Here is a 26496-nt window from a genome sequence, read left to right as displayed (position 1 = left end):
TAAATAGGCGTTTTGTCAAAAGCAATTTATCAAAACTTGATTTTTTCTTTAATAGTTTATCAGACCTTAAGTATCAATGCTCTAATTTTTAATTGTATCAGTGGTGTAACTGGGAAAAAACCTAGGGAGGGGGAATATAATATATTTATTATTACCAAAACCCTGACACCCTTCCCCCTCACCAGTTAAAATATATTTTTATTGTATGTATTTTATATACTATATCTAATTGTTTGATTTTACATAAGTCTTTTAACTCATTTTATGGTTTGGATAAACATAAATTGTAGGTAGCATGTACTAGGTACCAATATTGTTAAATAATATCCGTAAGAGTTCATTAATAAAAGGTGCTATTTGTACTGTTGGATTATCTGGGGGGAGGCAAAATTATACCTTTATCTCTCAAAAAATGGTCAGAGGGGGTATTTTCCCCCTTTGCCCCCTCACCACAATTACACCACTGGATTGTATCATAATTCAAATTTTAAAACACCTTATTATTATATTGTTCACAACTTAATTCTCATATATGTATATTATTGTTTATATTTTACTTATTAATATCTATCATAATTATTTACTGTGTAATATTGTATTATAATTCTGTCCTTGAGCCTATCAGGCGTTAATCCAATAAATCAAACAAGAGATATAATTAAACCCAAATGTACTTAACACATGTCTATGTTTACATGTGTCTTGTGAAAATTAATTTTAGATGGAACTAATGTTGAATTTCTATAAGCGTTTTCATTATTTCTTTATTTTAATTGCAGATCGCGATCTACAGATTGGTCATCGGCCAGCAAATGTAGTCAAAGATAAAAAATTGAACTTTGTCACCTGGGAACCATACTTTTGTGTATTGTTACAAGACGAACAGACTTTAACTGCATATAGAAGCGAAGAATTATCTGTAAATGCTGATTTATTTTTTATTATTATTCCAAGATAAAACGCTCATCTTCTTACTAACAGTTTTGATTAAATTATATTTAACATAATTTATTAATAAATTTCCTATTTTATTTCTTAGATATTCCCAGGGACTGCGCTAAGGACAATAACGCACGCTTTTAAGGTTGGTGCTTATGGAAATAATAGAATGTATTACTTTTTTTTAGGAAAATCAGAGACTTCAATGTTCATTTATGAAACATACCAATAATATATTTTTATAATTATATGCCTATAAGTGCTAACTAAAGATAAATACATTATGTTAATTTAAATGTGTTATTTTTATGGAATATACAAATATTAATAGTCTCTGATTACCTATTTTTATATTCGCTTTTATAGTGCTTGTGCTTGTGCTTGTGCTTGTGTTTGTAATGATTAATGTACATCGTACATGATTAATTTACATAATTGTAGCATTTACTTTCTTATAAACTTGTTTAAATTGTTTAAAAATATTTTTTTGTTTATTTTATTAGTAAATATTTATACATTCTTAGTTGTGTTAATGACGAAGCAATAAATATATATTTATAATAAAATCATAAATTAGATAAACTATTTCAAACTAAGAAGTAAGTTAATAGAAGAAAATTGATAATTGTGTGCTGTAAATATTTTTTTTTTATTATTATTTAACACTCCACTACAACTATGGCCATTGAACGAAATATTAAATTTACATGATTTTATATTGTAAATGTTTTATTCAATAGTAAGTTTATGTATTAATTGCCTAAAAATTTCATTATTAAAATCATATAAAATATTCATTACGAACTGGGTATAATGTGGACTTGTAAAATATACTTGAAGAATTTTCGTAAAAGGACATGATGATCCATTAAATGTTTATTTTATAAACATCGTGAATAATTAAAAAAAATTATAATTATTTTTATAATAACCAATTATCATATTTATCAAGAAAAATAAGCTATACAATATCAATTTAACTTATCCACAAACAACAAGTTATTAATGAAACATTGGAACATTATGATTGATACGTAATAAGCAATAATATTTATTTGGACACGTGTCATATGCACAAACTACATAATTATGTGAAAACTCATTAAAATTGTTGTGCCTCTTATTTATTTACCATGTGTCGGTACCTGGGTGTAAACTAAGATATGTTGTGGGCAGTGCCGAATTACCCGTTGGGCGGAGTAGGCGCCCGCCTTAGGGCCTCACTAATTTAAGCGGCCCTGTGAAAACGGAAAACCATATTTCTCTTTATTTAATAATACTCGTATTTTATTTAAAAAAATTTACGGGACAAATGCCATTGTGAAATATAATATACATATGTTAAGTTGTAGTTGTTATATGCAGTAATAATAATAAAATTATTTTGAATAAAATAGAAATAATGTAATAACTAATTAATTTTTCTTACAAATAAAAAAATTGAATAAATAAGATTTTATTTATTAATAATAGTCGGTTATTATTAATGTTGTTTATTTTAATTATTGGACAGTAATATTAAAGATGTAAGTAAAAAATAATTTTGCAGGGTCTAAAATTTTAATTGCCTAGGGGCCCACAAATTTTTAATCCGGCACTGGTTGTGGGGGCTAGATCCTTTCACAAAATGATTTTTTTCTATTTATAATGTAGATCAAATTTCTGTGACCACAACGAGTAAAAAATTAAAACAGACATCAAATGATAAATGCTTAATAAGTACAAAGCAAAAACTATACAAGTTCCACAACTTCCGGCCAATCGGTCTAAAAATTAAATGGTATTTTATAAAAAAAAATATAAAAATTTGCAGATGGATACAATCCTGTTATTTTTTTTATAGTTTAATACATAATTAACAGTTTTTAGCATTTTAGTTTGCTGGAAACTTGGAGCTAGTGCGAGGAAAGTTATTAATATACATATTAAATCATTAAACATAAAACATTTAAACATATTATATTAACAAGATAATATTTTTTATATAAAACTACTATAATTTTTCATTTTGGACAATATGTAATATTATATTTACTAGAGATGGTAGAAAATTGATTACAAACCAGGTACCGAATATTGGCCGAGTAAAAATTCAATGTTTGCCGGGAACCGGGTAAAGGCCAAGTTTTAATTTTAACATCGAATTTTTGGTTATTCAGTAATTACCTAGACATCTCTAGTATTTGCTAATAATAATATTTTATAACTACATATAAATGAAAAATGTTTAATTATTTTGTTAATATTGAATATTAAGGACTCTATAATTGTAAGTATTTTATTACATACCTATGTTTTGAATATGTTTATTACACATAGTTATTATTAAACTGTTAGGATTATTACATTAGTTGTTTTGAAATATGTAATATAAAATAAATCTGAATAGATTATTTTATTACATTATTTAGTTTAACAATTTTTTCTCTAAAATGGTTTACCGTATATTAAAAAATGTAAATATTTAATAATTGTACATTGTTAATAATTATAAATACTGCTGGTATCAATTACATATACTCAGTACATACAAGTAATATATTATTAGTAAATCAATTTTTTTACCACCATATATGATATACGGCACATAATTTGTTTTTTTTTAGTATAATAGTGACTCAACTCGATCTTTATATTGAATAAGATAATGCTTACGTTATGAATAATTAACAATGGTAATTGTATAATGTCACGAAGAAAACAATTAATGATGATTGTAATATAGTGGGATAGTTATCATTATATTGAATTACATGATGCACCTATTTAAAATTCCATTTTATATATTTTCACAAGCGTCGATTGGACAAGTGAGGAATCTATAGTTCGTAGGTTATAAAGGTTATTGAGTTTAGTTACAGATTTATATATACAAATTATTTTCAGTACTGGTTATATCTGTAATATAAATTAATTATAAATCAGTGCGAATGAAACCATCGACTAGAGTGTTGATATATAATTGAAAAATCAAATCGACCTTGTATTTCAAGTATATGTTTTAAGGTAAGTTTACTACTTTTATTACATTAACGTTTAGGCTAAGATTAATAAAACTTTCTTTAAAATTAATTGAAGAGGACAAAAAAAACTGTATTACAAATTAAGCGAATCAATCAATATCCGATAATATTTTTAGAGTTATGTTACTTTTTTATTAGATAAATGAAAAATATTTTATTATTAAAATTAATGTATATTATTATTTATATATAAATTTTTTTTTCGTAAATGTATATTATGAATGATTTCAAAGATTAACATAATTCAGCAATAACATTGTAAATTTTATCTAATTCATTAATATACCATATTAAAACACATCAGATACTTAAAATACTGATTATTTTGGATTTTGAGAGGATCGAAATAATTAATAATATTCGTTCTATGTTGAAGTTTTTATTTTCTGTACTTTTTTGTTATTTTTGCTCATTATCTAAAGTATTATACTGCAACATTTTAGCCTGAAAGGTTAATATTTTTGATTTTTTTTCAGTAGTTTTTCCTATAAATAATTGAAAAATAAGATGAAAATTGCATTAATTTTTCGTGTTATTCTTGATTTTATTGATTATTTCATAACATGAAGTATTTTAATGACTCAAAATATGTATAATAATATATTTTTTTACGTAATATTAAAAACTCAGGAAATTTTAAGATTTAATTGGTTTATGTTAAATTTTTTTTTATTCATATAAATAAGTACAACAAACGCAATAAAATATAATTTATTTTACAAGTAAATTTGTATATTATAAAAGTTCAGTGAAAAATCTTTATAACGAAACTCTTTAAATTGAAAAACTTTATACAACACAAATACTATATATATATATATATAATGGTTGATTTGCTTTAAACACATTAGTCAATTCATTCACTATAACGTATATTAGTCACTCTCAATAACGAAATATTTTATGTTTCCTATTACAATTTACATGTTATCGTATTATAAATTATAAAATTAATAGGTAATGATGCCGAAATTTTCAAGAAAGATTACATTCTTTCATTATCTACTTTTAATATCGTAATAAATCGTTATTATCGTTATCAGATATATTTATTTTATCAAATATATTTATTTTATTATTGACATAATATCTAACATAAGTCAGCGTGGATGACATCAATACCTTTTGAAGAAGAAATAAAAAAATGGGATGTAGAATTAAAGGGGTGAACAATTTTGTTACTCGTGGATAATTGTCTTTCTCATTCCAATCTATTTAATCTTATGAACATAGAAATTACATTTTTCCCAGCTAACACAACTAGTATCTTGCAACCGATGGACCCTAATGTTGTAAAAAGTTTGAAAGGCCTTTATAGAATGAAAATATTGATGAAAATTATCGAATCTGATAGCAATGCTTCTATCAATATGCTTAATGTGGTGAACTTCCTAAATAAAGCCTGGAAAGAGGTAACAGCAGAAACTTTACGGTATTCTTTTCGTCATGCTCGACTTCAAAGTAGTTTTGCCAATGCTGAAGAAGAAATAGAACAATTTGTAAAAGATTGAGAAAGAAGATGATATATCACTGAGTAAGTGAATTATTCAGTTCAATACTCACCATTATTTTACTCGTGAGGATCTAGAAAACTATGTAGAAATATACGAGAACCTGGTTGCTACAATATCGTTAACCGATGAAGAAATCCTAAATGCAGTGACCAAAGGCAAGTAAGAGTAAAAAGAAGAAGAACCTTATTGTATTATATAGTACTTATTGTTTCATGAAGATGATTCAAAATTATCATAAAACATGGGACAAAATAATAGAAAAATACAAAAAAAATACATGCAAAATAAACAAGTCCAAACAAAAATGACAGATTATTTTAAATAAAGTAATTGTATAAAATATAATGCGTAAATACAATATGTATGATAAATAATATTAGATTGATATACAATTATACCTTTATATAAAAATAATTAAATTTTTTTTTTTAAACCCTTTCTATTACAAAAACATTCTATAACGAAAGAAATTTCTTGGTCCCTTCAGATTCGTTATAAAGAGTTTTCACTGTATTTATATATAAAATCAGTATTCTACCGAATTTTTATAATTAATTATTAAACTACATTTAGGTATCTATAGTTCTTTTTTGGTATCTACTTATTTTTCAAGATAATAATAAGACTTTGAAAGAAACATATTAAAATATGACTAAAACATGGACAGAAAGTTTATTTTTTATAAAGTGTAAAAAATGTATTTTTTCTAGTAAATTTAACAGAAACATATTTATTACATTAGGTAACTTTTTTATTTTATTTATTTTTTAATATTTTCTTTTGTCTTAAAACATTACAGCAATGCGATTGAATTACGTTTTATGAGTTGTATAATATATTATCATTAAATAACATAATTCATAAACAGTTTAAATAATTATCAATATTCATTATACTGTTAAATTTAAAAATTGAAATTGGCATAAATTATAAAACCTATTATTGATTAATTTAAATTATTCTAAGATGTTTTTAATGTTGTGTTGATTATTCTATTGGAAACTGGAATTCATTAATAAGTAACCAATAAACACCCATAAATAACTTAGCTTTTATTAAAATACAGGATTAATCATTAATTTGTAATAATGTCATATACAAAAAATATTTAAATTCACCCCATTAAAGTACAATTAATATCAGTGATACAACTTTTATAGTACATAATAGAGTATTCAATTTTTAATAAATTAAATGCTTTTTCATCTTTAAATTATTTTTTTGTGAAAAACTAAAATTTGTATCATACCATTCACTAGTTATAATTTAAAAAAAATAAAACTGATTATTTTTACTGTATCACTGCTAGTTAAACAATCATATGGAAATTGTTAAGGGTTTTAAGTCTTCTTATTATATGATTCACATATACAATTTGAATTTATTAATATGTATTTTTTAATTAGTGGAGATTAGGTCTTGTGTTATAGATTGTTGGTTCTTATTAATAATAATCAATAAGATATTGCCTAAAAAAAAACCATATTATACTATACATTTTTTATTTTTTGACTTAAATTTTATTTATACAATTATTAAAATTAATAGTTAAAATCTTAATATTAAAAGATTTATATTAATTATGCATTATTTATACTTGATTATATATATATTGTAATCAATAATAATTTAATGTGTATTAAATAAAAGCACGAATTTAAGTTATGTATTTTCATAAACAGCTTAATATTCATACTTAAATATTCATTTATCCATAAAATAAATTAGCCAATATAATTTACAAATGACGTATTCATACTTTATTTTAATATTATATAAAACATACTCAGTCGTTGTGGAAAATGGCAATATGTAAACCTATATGATACGTTTAAGGCATAATATTTTATGAATTATTTTAAAATACATGAATACTTTAATATGTAAACATGTGAATTTTATTAACTTATTTACGTTTTTTCTTATAAGCTCAGGTAAATTTAAAATTTTTAAAAATATTTGACCTTAAATATATACTAAACATAAAATAATAAAGTACAATAAAATCTTATCTGCTGATTTGTAATAGAATGATAGATTTTTTTATATTATAACGGTTTTATATCATATTAACTACAACAATTATTTTATTTGTAAACTAAATTATTAATAGAATATATATTTTACAGTGAAATAAATTTTTCAAAATGCGTATCATTGTAATTGCGTGTGTCTTATTTGTTTGTGGAATTGTTGATGCAAATCTTAATGAACAATTGGGTTCAAATGTACTTCCGTCTTCAAATCAGGTAATTTAAGAAAATCAAATTTTCATTAGTTTTATAGGGCATAGCCTGTTACACCCAAAAATGACCTTGTCTGTTTCGCCCAAATTTTGTTTTTATAAAATTCCCGTTTCACCCAGACTAGTTTAAATAAATTTAAAATTTAGTTGGCAATGATTATTTTCAATTATATAATATCGTAATATACTTTTATTTTAAATTATATAATATTGTAAAATTTGAGTTCATATAGCGTTATCCAGAGAATACCACGAGAAGGTGATACTTTTTGTTCTCCAAAAAAAACATAGTTTTTCAATTTACAAAAATGGTACATTTAACAAATTTAAAATTTTGCCCACAATATTTATTAAAACGTATTATTAAAAATCAAATTTACACAATATTTATAAAAAATATTTCGGTATGCACTTTACAGATTTTTCTGAATCTATATTCGATAACGGCTGGATTTCTTATGTGTTATCACTTTGTTGCTAGCGATTTTATATATTTATATATTTAATTATGTATAAATTATATTTATTTTGACTAAAATTATTATAGGTTTTATAACAGTCGTCTTTTCGGGAGCAGTAACTTGCATACAGCATGGGCCACGAAAACATGCAGATAACCGCCGCGCGCCCAGTGGCCATTTCTTGTTGGTGGTGGGTAAACTGTTTGACGCCAAATATACAATTTATAACTCGTATTTTTATATTCATAATAGAACCCAGAACTGCATACGCTTAGAGTAAAAAAAAATACAGGGAGACTTTTTAAAAGGTGCAACGTAGTTTTTTTAAAACGTATAGTACCTGTCGCGCCAGCGATGACACACCTGTGATAAATTTTGAGGGACACTGGTTTTTAAAAAAATCGACCCGACGCGCTGCGGTCATCCGCACGTTTTTGTGACCCATACTGTAGTTGTCTGTAAAGCGCGTACCTACCAAATAAGCAACATTTCTTTTTATCGTTCGCTAAAATATAATATTCGACTGAACCATTGCCAACTTAATTTTAAATTTATCTGAACTAGTTTGGGCGAAACGGGTCCCACCCGTTTTATACAATACTTACTTACTTTAATATTATTTATGATACATTTATGTTTTAGCAGGTAGATGATTTGTCTAAACCTGCCGTACCCAAACCTTTTGGTACTAATCAAAATTTGAACTACAAGCAAAAGATGATCGATCTCGCTTTACAAGGCAAATTTATGGTCGGATTACCCATGTTTAAAGAAATATTTTCATCTACGAAAGATCAGAACATGGATACAAAATACCCAAAAACCAACTTATTGTCAGAAAATATATCGACGGAATTTAATGATGTCGGTGATAAATTATTAGAATATGTAGCATCCAAATATATTAAAAAATATTCAAAAGTACCAACAACAGAATTCACAGAATCACAGACCGAAAGAGTAACCTTGAATCCAGAAACATTATTATTGGAAGATTTTATCAGCCACTCAAAATACCCAAGCACTTTCGTAACCCTAATTTTTAATAAATATAAAAACCTATTAACAACAAAATCCACAGAAACACAGACCGAAAAAGTAAGCATGATTCCAGAAACATTTTCTCTGGAAGATGTGGACATCGACTTGAAACACCCAAACACTATCTTCTTCGAAAATTTGTCGACGGAATTTAATAATAATGTTGATAATTCAGTAGACTATGTAGTATCCCAGTATATTAAAAAATATTTAAACGCACGGACAACAGAATCCATAGAATCAGAAGCTTTAAAAGTGGATAATAACGAACCATATAAATTACCAGTTGATTCCCAATTAGATAACATGAATTATGTGTTAGAACCATCAAAATCAACCGAGACCACAGTTAATAATGATTTAGCTTTTATAGAGATAGTAGATAACGATACTTTTGATCCAGAAACATTGTTATTGGAAGATGAGAACATCGACTCGGAATACCCAAACACTGTCATATCCGAAAATATATCGACGAAATTTAATAATAATGTTGATAAATTAGTAGAATATATAGCATTCCAATATATTAAAAAATATTTAAACGCACGGACAAAAGAATCCATAGAACCAGAGGCTATAAAAGTGAATAATAATGAACCAAATTCTGAATTTGCACCATACAAATTACCAGTTGATCCACGAAAATCCACGAAGGTGGTAGGAGATCGAATTGAAGTCGAAACATCAGTGGCAAATGACAATCAAGTAAAGTTTAAATCGATACCCAAAACATTAATAGATATAATATATATTTTTGATTAAGTTCCACTAAGACAATGAGCAAAAAGGGATAAAACGGTGGACGGCAACAGATCAAATAAACGAAGAATTACTGTTGATATATTCACCTTCCGCAAAAGAAACAAAGACAACAATTCGTTCATCCTGGATATTATATTAACTATTCAAATAAGCTACATTGTTTTATCAATAAACGATACTTAATGTAATTAATTCAAACTTATTATACAACAAAAACATAATTTAATAAAATAACAATCTTATTCAATTTTTACAATCTATTGTTTATCAATCGATTTTTATCAATCAAACATATTTAGAAACAAATATAATTGTCGTATTTAGAAATTAGTATATGTAATGTACTAGTAAAGTATTGAATATTATCTAAATGACCGATGAAGCGAAAATTATTTTATCATTACATAAATGACACTATCTAAACTTTATAACAATCAACAGTATTATACTATTATACATTTTTATAAAAAATAATTTCTGTTTTATTTAAAACAATCTATAACAATTTCCTCATATGTATAATTTTAATTTTAATTTCTGATTGAAGGAATCATACAGATAGTTTTTCTTTATGTCTACTCATTTATATTTATAGAAGCAATGTTTTTTAACATATCATGATCTAACTAACGATGAACATTTTAAAAATGTTATTTTTCGAATTTACTAACAATTTAAAAAATATATATATACTTAAAACAAACAAAAAAATTAGTAAATGGTGTGAACGTGAATGTTAATATTAGTTTTTATGTTCTGATCAGTTCCGTAAAATCCGGGTGTGCAGAGTGTACATTGTATGCAGGCCCCTGGCTTAGAACTATAAATTGTTGGGCCTTAAAAGTTCAAATGCTCAAAAATGATTGATGATTAGGGGCCTCAAAGTTTTGATTCGCACATGTGCCTCACGTGGTCTAGTTATATCATTGGTTCTGATTTATAAAATGTTAAACCTAGATCTTGAAGTATTTAGCAATAATTACAGATTTTAAAATTATATTTTGTTTTGTGAATTTTATTTTTTTTTTTTTTGTATCATATACTGATTTATCGAGCATATCACGTTTTCTCTAAAAATGTGTCTTTCTCTTTTCCACCAAATCTAAAATCAATTGATTGAATAAAACTTAATTTTCATTATCGTGTTCTCTTCCCACGATTACTCTCAATAATTTAAGCCATTAAAAATTATTTAATATTAACTGCATTTTAAAATTTTAAATTATGATCATGAAACGATAAAACCGTTAAAAAAAAAAGATGAAACTTGGAAATACGGAACTTTACCTACGGACCAAACTATCCGCAAATTGAAATACTCATGTTGTCGTATGATATCAATGTAGTAGATTGTCATTGATTTATCTCGTTTGCTAGATATAAAAGTACATACAAGTACATAAAAAAAACTTGTTTTTTTTGTTACTTTGATTTAATTTGATTTATAAATATATAGATAGATTATATTATGCTATATATAAATATGTATGATAATGCTTTGCCTTTTTTATACTGGCGTGGGATCATTAAATTATTCCTATCATATTTTATTTTATTGTTTAAAACATTCAACAAAATTAAATTTATTGCATAGTTCATTATATATACCTATCACACATAATATTATGCAAAATACGTTAAACTATAGTGAGTTGTGTAATATAAATTGATTTTGTGAAAACGTGTCCTGCTTAATATATCATTGGTTTAATGTTAATGCAAATAATTCAATTTTACTACAAATCATCCATTCTGGTAATATGCCTAAGATTCAATGTACAATTAATCTATATTGTATATACTATATATAATTTTAAAATTTTAAAATATTTGAAACAATTAGAACAACAAATACCTATAAAAAAACACATTATGATAAAAACAATACATTTCTCGCTTCACTTAAAATTTAAAATATTATGAATGCATAAGAATTAATAGTTTCACAAGGCATAGAACAATTTGGATTATCAAAACATAACACAAATCTATGAATTATGGTTTGGATTTTTTCGATGTTTAAAAGCATTGTTTTAGAGATAAAATATAGATAACTGTAAAATTAAATTCTAATTGATAGTACGAATACTATGATTTAAGCATTAGGGTACAGTTATTACTAAGATTATGATTATACAATTCACCATGATATATTTTATAAGTCCATATGTTCATTTTTAAAATTCATCAAAAATACAAAGTTCATAAGATTACAACTTCTTTAGAAGTCAGTATAAAATATTAATGCATTTATAAATGTTGTAAATTATATAAAATATATTCTATAAATATAATTAAATCGATATTAATTAAAAAAAAAAAGGTGATTTATAACAATTAACATCCTAGTTAATTTTTTTATTTCATTATTCGAAGACAAATGGTATATTAAATTATTTTTTATCAAAAATTAGGTTTTGAAATGTACAGTTAGTCACAATGGCGTATTTGAGTTGTTGAGGCCACAGGGGGGAGGTGAAACTGATTTTTCTTCAATACAAATTTAAAAATAAGAGTAATTTATAGTTCATTACAAGGGCATACCCAGGGGGGGGGGTCGAGTCCGGACCCTCTCCATTGAAATTTCAACATACTCAATGATTTAATAGTAAATAGTATATAGTGTATTTTAATTTTTCATTATCTTCAAAGTTAATAGATTATATAATATACCTATAATGTATAAACCATGTGGAATTTATACTGCTTTTTTAATATTGTTTATCATTGTTAATTAAATAATGTATTTTTTTATAACATTTTACTACCAAATAAAAATGTATTTCAAATTATAGTACCTACGTATTGTGTGAAGAATATGTGTGATGTGTGTATAACAATTGTGACTATTACTATAGTTATTAACAGTAATTTTTTGGTATTGAATTAAACTATTATTATAATTAGAGAACAGATAAAATAAAAATGTTGGATCCCCCCCCCCCCTAAAAAATTCCTGAGTACGCCATGGTTCATTATATACAGCTCATGTTCCTGTTGTTCATTCGAGTGAATAAATAAAAATACAAGTACTAAATTGAATTAAATATTTATTTAATAAATATATTTAAAACCTACTGCATATAAAATAAGTATTAATATTATCAACACAAATAGTTCTTATATTGAAATTGTACCTTCAGTCTGAATATGCATAAATGTATCAAAAAATGACTAAATAGTAAATATGTGGTAAAAAAGTGTTACTTTAAATTACTTTATATTATCTGATAAGTGCCTCGGTTATGGTTGTAAATGTCTATAACCGTAGCAATATCCGTGGAAGATAATACCACTATTCGTTCTACAACCAAAAATGTTATGATATAAGAAGATAAACAAAAAATGATACTTGTGACCAAATTGACATATTATATTATTGAATGTATTATTATATTATAATGATATATTAGTAATTTATATTCTTAATTATTTATACATTAAATTATTTAAATAAATCAATGTATTATATTAAAAAAAAATACGAGCCATGGGGAGGGGCGAATGCCCCTTCGCCCTTGGTTAGTCATGAATTATTTTTAGTTTTAAATACTCAAGTATACTTTTAATACGTGGACACAACATCAGTTATTCATTGTTTATTATATTGTATGGTAAATACTTGGATTTACCTTTATGTACAGAATTTTCAACTATATTATATTTGGATATTATTTACCAAGGTAATGAAGATAATTAAATTTTATTTTATATTTTTTTTTAATTTAACTCACAGAGATAATGACTAAAAACATTCATATATTTAATTAAATTCTTATGTTTGAGTGCAACATAAAAAAAGCCGTTTTATTTTGTAATTTTCGAAAAATTGATAGATCGGTATCCTTATTTTAAAATTGTATTCTTTTAATTTTTTTTCAATTTTATTTTTATTTATATCATGATTTATATATATGTATATATATATATATATATATTGAAAAATGTTCAGTTAATAGAAAAGTGTATTTTTTAATAACACATCAATGTAATAATACTAGTGATATTGACTGTCTCTAAGTTATCAGTGAAACATGACACAATACAATATGCAATGAGGATAAATCGATACACAAACGTTATCAAAATAAACATAATAATTTAGTATATTGTTAATTATATGTTTGATGTTGTTATACAATACTTATTACTTTACAATTTTTCATTTGTAATTCAGAAATTCGAGCAGAGGCTGGTTGTAGTTTTCAGTTTTTGTATATTCAAAACCAACGAAGTAAAAAAAAGTATCTATTTCATGAAACTCCTAATTTAAAATAAGTATATATTGTCAAAAATCATGTTGAAATATTCTTCTCAAGATTTAAGCGGAAATTCTAGTCCAACCAGTACTTGTAATAACAAACCAAATGTATTTAAAGTTAAAACTGCGCTCGAACAGCAGATATTATTGAAATATACTTGCAAAATGAATGGAAACTGTAATACTATTTATTTAAAAACTTAAAAAGGTTTTATAACAAATTATTTTTTTGTGTTAAAAATAAACAAAAGCTGAACATATTTTCTCATGTTTTACTAGCCATTTCTTAAATATTAACGTTTCCTATTTGGAAAAAATAAAATCGTAAGTCGTGAAACTAATAAATGTACTTTAAACCCTTCAACTTCCCAGCACTTATACTGAATGAATGCAGAGTTACTAAAAAATATATGAAAATAAATTGCATTTCTTCACACGCAGCATGCCCCGCGTCCTGTGCAGCTTGTACTAACAATATTTTGCGGTAAAAGTAGACGTGTGTAACTATATGTAATTTCTAAGCGATACCTATGTACACTGTGAACGTTTAAAAACGTTTCGCTTTTTTTATTCCTCCATGAACATTAATTGTCTGTAGAGATTCGTTCGTAAAACTTGTATCTGACTTCCGTATATGATGATGTAGATCGGCGATTCGCTGTTCGTCGATCTACCCAGGGTGCGGCTTGATGGCGGGGCGAAAAAGTTTCGTCAGCGATGGGGATACGAGTTGATGCATCAGCCACCAGTTCTGTTAGAAGAAGACGAAGACGAGGACGAGGACGACGTAGCCGACAGTGTGTCCCTGCGAGAAACAACCACGAGACCCGCGGCCATGTGTGCTCCGTCACCTTTAGGTGAGTTTTGCGCGACATATTCGATACGCATCTTCCTTCGTACAAACATGTACATTGAACGACCGAAAAAAAAAATACCTGACAAAAACAAATAAATAAACGAGTCCGTTACAGACTCACATGCGCGCGTATCAACCGATTTACGTTACGTAGCCGTGTATGTCTTCCACTCGGTCGGTGGGGCGAACGTTTCATTTACCGTCTCGTTCGTCACAGCAGGTAGGGTGCGGGAAGCGAGTTTTATCGTTTGCTTTCGTAGGGCGGACGGATTTCTTCTATTTCCATTTGAATGTCTGCAGTCCGACTGAAACTTTATCCGTTAGCGTAAACAACTGTGACGACACACACACAAGGACGTATTAATGTTGAGGCCATGGGGGGGAGGAGGAATTAATTTTTCTTCAATACAATCTTAAAAATAATTAACAGTTCATTACCTACAGCTCTTGTTTCTGTTATAATGATAACATATTATAATGATAATTCTATAATAGTAATTTATATTCTTAATTATTTATACATTAGATTTTTTAAATAAATCAATGTATTTTATTAAAAAAAAAATACGAGTAATGGGAGGGCCAATTCCCCCTTCGCCTCCCCCTCAAATACGCCCTTACACACACACGCACGCACACGGATTACACTCTGTGTACCAACATCCGATATGCGGTTCGTAATCTTGTGCACATGGATCACCGATCGTAAACGTAAATCATGTGTGTGTGTGTGTGTTGTACGTGCACCCGTTTCCCGGATAGTCTGCGTGCAACTTGTGACACGGATTAATCGTGCGATATCCGCCGATTCGAACGATATGTTGTCCGCAGTGCTCGACTTGGCGAAATTAAAGAAGGACGACTATGTTTACTTCAAAACTTGTTAAGCGTGATAGTTATAACGTAATACTAGTAGGGGAACGCCAAAATTTCTGAAAATTAGTTGGGGTACTCCGTTTCCCTGCGTCCGCCCACAAGTCGAGCACTGGACGTTCGATAAAACGGGTGCTTCTATTTTTTAGTGAACCCCGACACCACGTGTGGAATAGTTCGAAATTGGAAATGTATACTACGGATTTGAAAAGTGTGTACCTACTAAATACTAATAAATAAGACTACTACGAAGTAGTTTTTCAGGAAGTCAGTTTAAGCGAGTCAGCTGATGAGGACTTATATGTAATACAATATAATATATTTATTACATTTTAAATTTTATATACGACATTAAAATAAATAATTTGTTAATTAATTTATATATATATATATATATAATAATTGATATGGTACAGATGATGATTATGTACAGTTAAGTATCCATCTTTAATAGTTAATTTAGAAAATGTTGCTAATGGTTCCCTGACTAATTTTTTTAGCATTGCATTATTTACAGTCATTGGGATAAAAAGAAAAGAAAATATATAAAATAAATCTTTACTAACTTCGGACACAACTAGCCAATGAAAAATGTATGGTTAAAAAGATATGGTTTGTTTTTTTTCTTTTCTTTGATGAATTTGTGTTGAAAAAGGAAATTTGTAATCTTTTGGTGGTGTCCAGTGGTTTGTTAATTATGCATATTTAGTGAAATCATCTATATATTCTTTGTTCAGAAAATGACCAGTGTCTGGATCATAGGCGTGCGCAGAATTTCAAGTCGGAGGCAGCGAATATTTTTACCGGCCCATTCATGAGTATTAAGTTAAGAATTTCAAGTTCAAATTTAAGCTTCAAAGCCTATTTAAAGTTTAAACACAGAAAAAATTAGCTTGGTAGCAATACACTTTTTGAATAAACAATTTATTTTGTATTGAGCATTACCGGTGTGGCGGCCCAGCTTGGACCAGTTCGGCCCTTACAAATATATTCAAGTCGTCCAAGGACAGCAAGACCACACCTTGCTGCCCCTGTGCGCACGCCTATGGTCTGGATAAAATGTGTGTTTAGTTTTTAGTGTTTCAGATGAATTATCAGGTGTAACTATTGTTGTATGCTACTAAAACATAAATAAAATTAACAACATCATTTAAATTAAAATAATGTAATTTATAATTAGCCATCAATAAAATATAAATAATGTTAATTTAATATAGATTATAAACAGATATAAATAAATATATTAGATATACCATTTTATTGCATAAATAGAATTGTAGGAATGCAGAGTTAAATTTACTTACCACATTACTTTTTTTGTACTGTGTCTGTGTCAGATTCATTAATTACTGATATTTTTTTGGGCTCCATAATAATATATTTTCCTTATTTACTCTTATTATACTTATCGATATTATAATTGTTCTATAAAATAATAAAATTTTAAAATTTAAAATTTTCAAGAAAAATTTATATTTAAGTTTATATAAGTGTATTATTTCACATGTAAATTAAATTACTATTAATGATAATATCACAGGAATTCCTAGAGCATCAATATCCATCACTTTTTCATTATTTTTGACTGCGTACAAGACTGTTATAAAATTTATAGCATATATATAAATCATAGTATAAATGATTTGGTAATAAAGAAAAAGCAAAATACAATACTAGTACTTACCTTTTCAAAGTATGAGTGTAAAGTTTTAAATTTTTTAAATGTTTGATCCATAATAAAATAGGTAAAATAATATTAATAATAATAAAAAAGTAAGTGACAGTCAAATTACATATGTATTCCAATGTAACAACGGAATTACAGCAATTAAAACAAATAAAAAAAACATAACCAATAACCAAAGGCATATGAATCATATGGATTTATATACATTTATAAAGTGTCAAATATGATGCAAATATGTAAAGAAAAAGTGGTTAAATATGTAATTATATGCATTATGTTACACTTTATAAAATGTGTCTTTTTTTTTAAGAGACCCACACTTTTATACCAAATAAAATTCTAAATATTTTATCAAAAACAAAAAAAGAATGATAATATCCACTGCTTTATATTTTAAATCGTTTAAATCAATCTAAAACTTTTAGGAAACTTAAAAACGAGAATACAAATAAATATTTTAGATTTTATAAATATTTTAGATCATTTGAAGTTACCTGCTCTCAAAAAACTAATAGAATAAGTAATTTATTATAACTAATAGAAAACTTAAAAAAAATACAAATCTTTAAAAATAATATTTTTGAAACTTAATACCTATCATGTCTATTCGAGCTCTATTCGAGGCGATTACAAAATTTACTGTAAATTGAAATAGTTAATTTATTAAAAACTCATTAAATATGCATATTATATGAATTTATGAACAAATATGCATATAACCCTCGAAATATGCAAAATAAATAATATAAAATATGGTGTTTAAATTCGGTGTGATATGATTGGTGGACATTTTAAACCTCTATAGACGTGCATACCAAACGCGCATCCAAGGGGAGCGGTAGGGGCGACTGCCCCTCCCCGTTGGCTGTATCAAAATATGTTAATTAATTTGATATACTATTATATTGCATTATCTTGCGTAATAACATTCTAATGTATTGTTATTATCACACATTTTCGTTTTTTATTTTTATAACATAAATTAATGAATAGTCGATGGAACAATATTATTGTGACCGTATGATCGACAACCGTCAACCAGCTAGCCCCGGCCGACTCATAGAGTATACTTATTTATAATCCGCCCGTCCCGTTATGATAGACTGGATCCGCGCTTGGTGTATACACTTGGTACAAACAAGCAAATGCATATAAATCCGGGCTCAACATATGATAATACAAAATATAATACCAATTATTGTTATTGCTACTCCCATTTCTAATTCTTATACATAACATTGATTTTATAATATATTTTATTATAAAATCAATGTACATACCTATTTATATCTTATCTATTATATCTTGAAATAACATAATGACAGCAACCAAAAACAAATCTAATAATAAACCAAACGGATTTCCCATTCTCGCTGGCCACAGAACGCCATAGTTGCACTTGGTAGAATATTCTCAGAATTGTAAATATTACGACGTGTAAGGTTTATAATTATTATTTAAAAATTATTAATAATTATTAGAATTTGGAATGATCTCGAGTAGAACATTTGCGAATACGTACACAGGTAAATACTAGATTCACTATCGTTCTCAGAATGTCTGAGTGAGGGGAGGTTATGGTCCTTCGGCCCTGACACTATTGGACTTTACAAGAGCACAACACTACAATTATATGTACGTATGCGTTTTTGTACAAGATAAAAACATTTCGGGTCATTATCTTTACGACCGTAGATATATTATTCCTCGTTTGAATAATATTGTTTCAGAAGAACTTCCTTCCCCCCCAAAATTAGACCTTGAATCCGTCTCTGACTTTTATCAACGTACGAACCGAACACTTGTGCGAAGTCATAATGGGTTGTAACTATATTTTTAAACGTACGTCAAAAGTAAGTGTATTTTAACCCGCCACTTTCCAGTGGTGTTAATTGATGTGCATATATTTAATGTTCAAAACAATAATATTATTTGTGTGTGGCCGAGTGGAATCCAAATCACTCGTTACACCGATAGAAAGTGTATGCACGTTCATTTTGAAAAATATCTGTTTCTTTATGCATGGTACAGTCGTGTGGATAATTTCGAGAAGAAATCGTCGAGTCGTTCGCGATTGGTGTAGTATGCCCTATGGCTGCAATTACATATTTAAGTTTTAGAAACTAATTGAATTAAATATTTTCAAATATACACTGTGTTTATGAAAATTATGGGTTTGGAAAAAAAAGAAATTATTTCGTTTTTGTTTCATTTGATTTGGCGTCAAAAATATTGATAATTTATTTGCTGTAAATCTATCCAGCAACCAATCTATACATAATATTGAATTCGTATTTTGATGCGAGTAATCTTTATTCTAAATGTTACTTTTATTGTCACGGTGAAATTAATACAATTAGTTGTAAATTATTTAGCTAGCTTGACAATTTAGAATCAACTTTTTTTTTTTTTAACGGTAAAAACCTTATTCAATTATATCTATTATTTATTTAGTATTTAATATTTTTACCAATTAAATTATAATAAAAAAAATGTCAAAAATTATTACTATTTAACAATATAAAATTTAAAAGCTTTTATACAACCGAGCTTTTGCAAATAATACGATTTATCTTATTATAATTTTTTTATTTATAATTCCTAAAAATAATCTTATTGCTTCATTCAAGTTTCATATGGTGTGTCTAATGTCTTATCTCAAATCTGTATCCGGTTGAATTTATGTTTATATCTTTATTGGTGTCGCCGTCATGTTGTGTAAAGAGCATAATATACATACAGTAACCTATAACGAGACGAAATGTTTTATGTGCCTATATAATAAGTCTGTACAGTATAATGATTGGACATATATATACATTTGATTAATGGCTAAGTATAGCTATATAAGTAGGTTTACTTTTTTCATTATTGTTTTACCCCACGCACTTGTGTAGCTGAAAAAAATATTAAAAAAAAAAAAATTGGATTTTGGATATCTACATACATGTTTCGTTGAAAATATATTTAAAAAATAAAAATAAATGTCAGAAAGGATAGATATGATCCAAATATACATTACAACGTATAATATATTCGCCACCTTGTTCTATAAATAACACACGAGATGAGTTATAGCCGTAAAGACCGTCAACCACCTCGGACAATAATGCATTTTGTTGGGTGACACGTGACACATGTACCTAATATTATATATTATTATATTATATGCCTACCTCCTACTTGTAAGCATACGATAATCGGTGCTAGATAGATGTGCTTTTATGAGAGGTGTATACGAATGTACGGGAATGGTGAGGGGCTTGATAGGGTTTAAATTTGTCTATTGAGTGAAGTGCTTAAGTTTTATATTAATGTATATATTCCTAAATAATAATTTACATTTAAATTTTAATCCAAGGAACTGTTAAATAAATTCTTATTTAAAAACAGAATTAACATATTTTATTTTAAAACTGTTTTGTAGGAGCTTCAGTAATCTATTCGAAACGATCAAGCATTATAGCATTATAGAGTTGGTTCCCATAGAACATGGAATAAATGTTGGTGGTTAGATTTTCGATGTAATATTAAACTTTTGCTATTAATTTTGATGAAGGTACCTTAAAAATGGACTATTCCGTGTAAGGTAATGTTTAATTCCGATTGTTAACTTGGAGTTTTGAAAAAAATTTTACGTCGTACTGAATCGCATGGTCAATAACTCGAAAAAATGTTCCCTTATTATGACCGCAAAATGATTATAACTATACGATTAATTAAAGACGTAAAAATGCTATAAAACGACAAACAACACGCGGTGTCACACCAATCCCAAATACAGCGATGGCAATTGAAATTTGTTACAATATCTTCCACTGTAGTTTATATTTCATTCGGTGTCGAAGTTTGTGTCGAGTAAGCACTTTTTTTATGATTATTATTGTTTTTTTTTTTTTTCCGTTGGTCGTTGATTTTAGTTATTCGATTTATGCTGCATAATAGTATATTATAATATATTAAATAAGAATAACTACTATAGTTGTTGTACCCCACAATATTATGTTTATTAGTATAATATTCGGTGTCGTTAAATACAAAAATGTTATTAACGAATGCTGTGGTCTACAAAAATATTGTACTCATTTGCCGCATCACGAATTTAGAAAGAAATAACATTATATTGTATATAAGTAATATACCTACTACCTACACGTAAAAAATAATACTGTATATTAAAAATGTATTTAGGAAAAGACATTAGAAAATAAATTAACGGTCGACCGCCGACATCGTTAAAAACAAAAATTTATATTTTTTTTTTTTATCAAACGCTTTCTTCTCGTGTACATCTGTGCAATAGTTTTGATTTGAGAACGATTCGGGACCACGGTGTGTTACACGTCAATCTTAAACTCATAACCCAATGGTTTAATGATATTGTTACAATGAAAAATCAACATCTACGTGACTTGATTATTCTCGTCAATCCGCAAACAGTTGCAGATGATGTTTTCTATAAGTTAGGTTAGAAATTAACAGTCGAGTTAAACAATATATTAGAGATCTTATGAAATAAAATCATTTTTAAAAGAGTGAAGCCGTTGTAATCATCCATAATTACAATATGTTATAAAAATATATTAAAATATAAAACCAGATGAAATAAGTTTTTGGTATTATAGTTGTAATGCATTCGTACATGAGTATATATTCATATTATGTAAAATGATAGACATTTTATTATATTAGAGGTTAAACTACTTCAGTGTAGGCGTTCGTTGACAATTGTTATAGCCATCCATGTCAGCGACGTAAATGGTTGGATGTGACTATTAGATACAGTTAACATAACTGTGTACTTAACGTGTGATGATATTTTTCATTGGGTTCTCAATATGTTAAAGGTGTAATATTTTAGAGGTAGTTTTTTATAAAGCTATATGTTTAACTAGTACAATATGTTTATAGAAATTAATTACTCGAAATACGTATGTTCATAATATGTAGGTATTCCAAGAGTGATTGTCACGTAACATTTTTAAAATCAAAGTTTTCTCATGAAAATATGAACGCATTCCAATATTCCAATTGTTCATTCGTGTATAACATAATTGAAAATTTACAGGGCCAAGTTCGAATAATATTATAAATTATGGTTTCTAGTGTATATTACAGTTTTGTTTGAAAGTAAATGAATAAATAATAATAGACCGTGACTTGCCGTATAAGGTTGCATACATGTTACACAAATAAACGTACATTTTTTTTTACTTCTATTTCAGTTAAATTATTTTTATGTCAACTACATTAGTTTTCTGTGAACTACACAAACCAATGGATAACATCAGTGTTCCTAATGTTTCTACTCGTTTACATTAACACCTGTGAGCTATACGTTGTATGTCTACGTTTATGGTGTTGCAATATTATATTCAAGGAAAATATCATGATTTTTTTTTTCCGTACAGGTACTCAATGGTGAACCGAACATTTGTTTTGATACCATTTTCAAGAAAGTAGTCTTTCCCGTATTTTTTTGCAGGATTTAAACGAAAAAAAACATTTTAATTATGTGAACGTTATTATTTTATTAATTATTGTACATTGAAAAAATATTCTGTTTCGTTCAAACGATATTATTACATCAATGATGATTATTTTATTTTTCATTTTAAGACACACTATTTTTACCACCTTTCATATACCTTAGATTTCTATTTTGTTATTTCTGTCGGTATTTAAATTTTTTCTCGAAAGAGGAAACAGGCATCAACTTAAATCAATAGTTTTTGACTTTAGAATAATCTTTACATAATATATCTAAAGACGATGTAATTATACATACTGTTGACCATTTCAGTTGTCTGTCACTGTGATGTCCGTTGGTAAAAACGAACAAAATAATAATAGTATTAATATTCCATCACAAACATGTCATATACGTGTGTGTAATATTTATTAATTTTTCGTTATGTATGCAATTATTGTGCTGGACGATTAATGAAAAAAAAAATTAAAATTAATATAGCCCATTTTTTTTTTCTCGAAACAAAAAGATTCGTTCGGGTATAAATGGTTTAATTCTATGTGATATTTTGGAGTACCGTGTTTAAGCGTGTATTATTATAAGCTGTACGGGATTACCAGAATTTCTAATTATTTGATTAAATTGAACCGGTGGAGGGAGGAAATGAATCGCGTGATATTAAAAAATAAATCCCGTTTATACTTATTATTTTCCATGCTACCTCCGTCACTTGTCTGTATCATTTCGTTTTCACCTCCGTCGCGTATGTAAGCCCGTCAAAAACGCATTCATATGACCATTATTACCAGATGAGCACGCAAACACCAGAGTTTTAATAAATATCATTGTTTTACGATTAGTTTAATACTATGGAATCATAGATAGATAGACCGATAAGGAGGGTATATAATAATCGGCTTTATCATCGTGGTTACTGATTACATTAATAAAACTGATGTCTTAAAGTTTTTCTCGTGGTAAAAACAAGTGAAATCCGAGAATAGCATCGCACAGAATGTAGAATGATTGATCGCTTTTAGAATATTCTAAACTATTCTCAAATCAATGGTGTACGCGATCATTCATATTCGCGGAAAAAACATATTTATACACGGCTAGTATACTGTAGAAGTTTGTAGTCACTTTTTTTTTAATCTATAAAACAGTAAAGATTAGCTTGGTAATTCGATTCACTTTTTGAGTAAACCTAACCAACTTAATTTTTATTGAGCATTAACATACGGTGGCCCTGTTTGGACTGTTCGGCCCTTAAAAACCTCTGTAAACGGTTCAGGGGCAGCAAGATCACTCGTTGCTGCCACTATGCGCACACCTATGCGTGAACTGCAATTATAATAATTCAAATGGTAGGCGATACTATAAGTAGTGCTGCGACACGCATGAGGCGCGCGTATCGTAGTCTCGTGTCGACGGCGGCACGGCGGCGGCGGCGCGACGACGACGCACTCCCGCCTCGTGCGACTTCGACTCGACGATCGCCGCCACCGTCGCCGCCGGTCTAATCCTTCGTGCAGTATTCATCCGGCAACCGATTCACGTGTTCGTACCGTCTGTGTTAGTGCCCGTTCTCTTTCTCCGTCAAATCTTGTTGTTTCGGAATAAACCGGTAATACGTCAGTTAATTGTTGTGAAACTCGCGAAAATGTACGAATAGGATTCACGCGTCCGTTGGTAGTATTTATTCTGTTTAACAGAAACGGTGTAACTGAAAAATTCTGACCGTAAGGCGACATGTTGTCCGTAATGAACGATCTACCGGACGTTCAGCACCAGCCGCCTGTCAGTCCTGCTCACAGTACCGGCACTATAACCCGGAGGTTCAGCAAAGGTTTCCAGTCGTGTTTAAAAGGCACCCGAGATGATTTCGACGATTTGGACTTCGAACCAGGTCAGCGTTGTTTGAATTAATTACCTTTCTGAATGATTTTTACACCTTGAGTAGACAATCAAAATATATAACCTGCAATACCATACAGTTAGAAATGTTGGTTTTTAATAAAGTACGAAAATAGTTTTCCAATAGGCACTATAAAAAAATAAGGAGAATTATCCAGATATTTTTAAGTTCACCCCGTCATAAATGGTTTTTTCTCCATTTCGGTAACTCGTCACGCGTACGTCACCTACGGTCACAGCCGGAATGTTCTTCCATATATGTCACATTTTATTATCCGATTTAGCCCATCTACATCTCGACCGAACCTTTTTTCGCACCCATTTCGGTTTCTGAAAGCCTCCTCCTCATTATCAATTAAACGCGTTCATGATCCATTAACGCGTTCGAGTGAAAGCTTTTTACTATCTTGTTGTGTTAATTTTTTTTTTTATTCACGATTAACGACGGTTAGCCGCATGAAGCAAAAACTGTGTTGCCAAACATATCAATTAACGGCTGCTGCTTAAGTCTTTGGATTTTACTGCATCTTACACGGTCGGCTGGTGGTCATGACTTTCAACGTGGATTTAGACTGATTTTCGAGGTTACCCGGCTCAATCAGAGCGCGTATATGTACTTCCGACCGACGGCATAGCCGAGAAAGAGTCTGGCCGAACCGATAGAGAAATGAGGATATTAAAATGTTACTAGAGTATAAATATGTATTGTATTTTGTGCGTTTTGTGGCACGCAGTTAAAGCGATATTGTTGGATAAAAGGGGTTTTATACTGTAGTACCGGAACTTGGAGCGGAAGTGAAAAAAATGATAAGTACGATGGGATTGACAGACCGGAAACGTCTTAAGTATAACCTCGTCAAATGGGTTGTTTCAAAGTTGATTTATGTTTCTCTTCCATTTTCAAAATTTTCCATATGGTTAAATACCGTTTTATTTCATTTAAATCTGAAATCGCTTACCATATGTGTGAGTTTGTGCGTGTGTGTGTACCGTTACTGTTCTTTTAATTGCCGAGCCGCTACTGTCTAGCGACATGCATTTGTCTTAAACGAAAAAAAAAACGTTTGTTTTAACGCGCACCATCGGCTGATCACCAAGATCAAAAATAAACCAACACAATGTTATTTACATATCACGTACACTAATTAGAATGGTATTTTTACTTTTCTGATAATATTTTAGTACCTTGATTATGATAAGCCTTATTGTAATTATTTCTATGAATTTGTTAAAATTTTATTTGTATCCATTTTAAAATTTATACTCTGTAGCTATAAATAAAATTCTGATTATTGACTGATAACTAATTTGTTTAGTTTTATTTTGCCATGGTTATTTTGGAATATGAAACAATTTTATTTTATTTTTTTATTTTTTTATTTTACTTTCATTCTATCAAAACTGATATCATCGATTTCGTCTTGCGTCGTAAGTTCATATAGTT

At 28.0% G+C, this 26496-nt stretch overlaps 2 protein-coding genes across 10 annotated transcripts in view; both read left to right on the top strand.

The window, feature by feature from the left end:
• Positions 1-26496, top strand: part of LOC112685697 (probable Ras GTPase-activating protein) — a 123383-nt gene that overhangs the window by 37032 nt on the left and 59855 nt on the right. For 2 of the 4 annotated variants that reach the window (XM_025557640.1, XM_025557639.1), the window contains exons 2-4: positions 780-919; positions 1040-1084; positions 14896-15106. In XM_025557640.1, the coding sequence (XP_025413425.1) occupies positions 780-919; positions 1040-1084; positions 14896-15106 (396 nt within the window). Of the gene's footprint in view, positions 1-779; positions 920-1039; positions 1085-14895; positions 15107-24606; positions 25045-26496 lie in introns of those variants that run through there. The other 2 variants (XM_025557641.1, XM_025557645.1) reach the window with 2 other exon arrangements.
• On the top strand, positions 3837-10236 carry LOC112685701. Of its 6 annotated transcripts, none has more exons than XM_025557650.1 (4): positions 3837-3945; positions 7606-7725; positions 8825-9931; positions 9990-10236. In XM_025557650.1, the coding sequence occupies exons 2-4, from the start codon at positions 7624-7626 to the stop codon at positions 9996-9998; spliced, it is 1218 nt and encodes a 405-aa protein (XP_025413435.1). In that variant the 5' UTR covers positions 3837-3945; positions 7606-7623; the 3' UTR covers positions 9999-10236. The 6 variants fall into 6 exon arrangements, with proteins under 6 accessions (XP_025413435.1, XP_025413434.1, XP_025413431.1 ...); XM_025557647.1 differs by adding an exon at positions 5364-5631 and having other exon boundaries at positions 3860-3945; positions 8825-10236; XM_025557648.1 differs by adding an exon at positions 5364-5635 and having other exon boundaries at positions 3860-3945; positions 8825-10236.

This window comes from Sipha flava, unplaced genomic scaffold (genome assembly GCF_003268045.1).
Source record: "Sipha flava isolate LNK unplaced genomic scaffold, YSA_version1 288_pilon_pilon, whole genome shotgun sequence".
Lineage (NCBI taxonomy): Eukaryota > Metazoa > Arthropoda > Insecta > Hemiptera > Aphididae > Sipha > Sipha flava.
The sequence above is the reverse complement of the archived record's forward strand: the minus strand, read 5'-3'. Positions and strand labels throughout refer to the sequence as shown.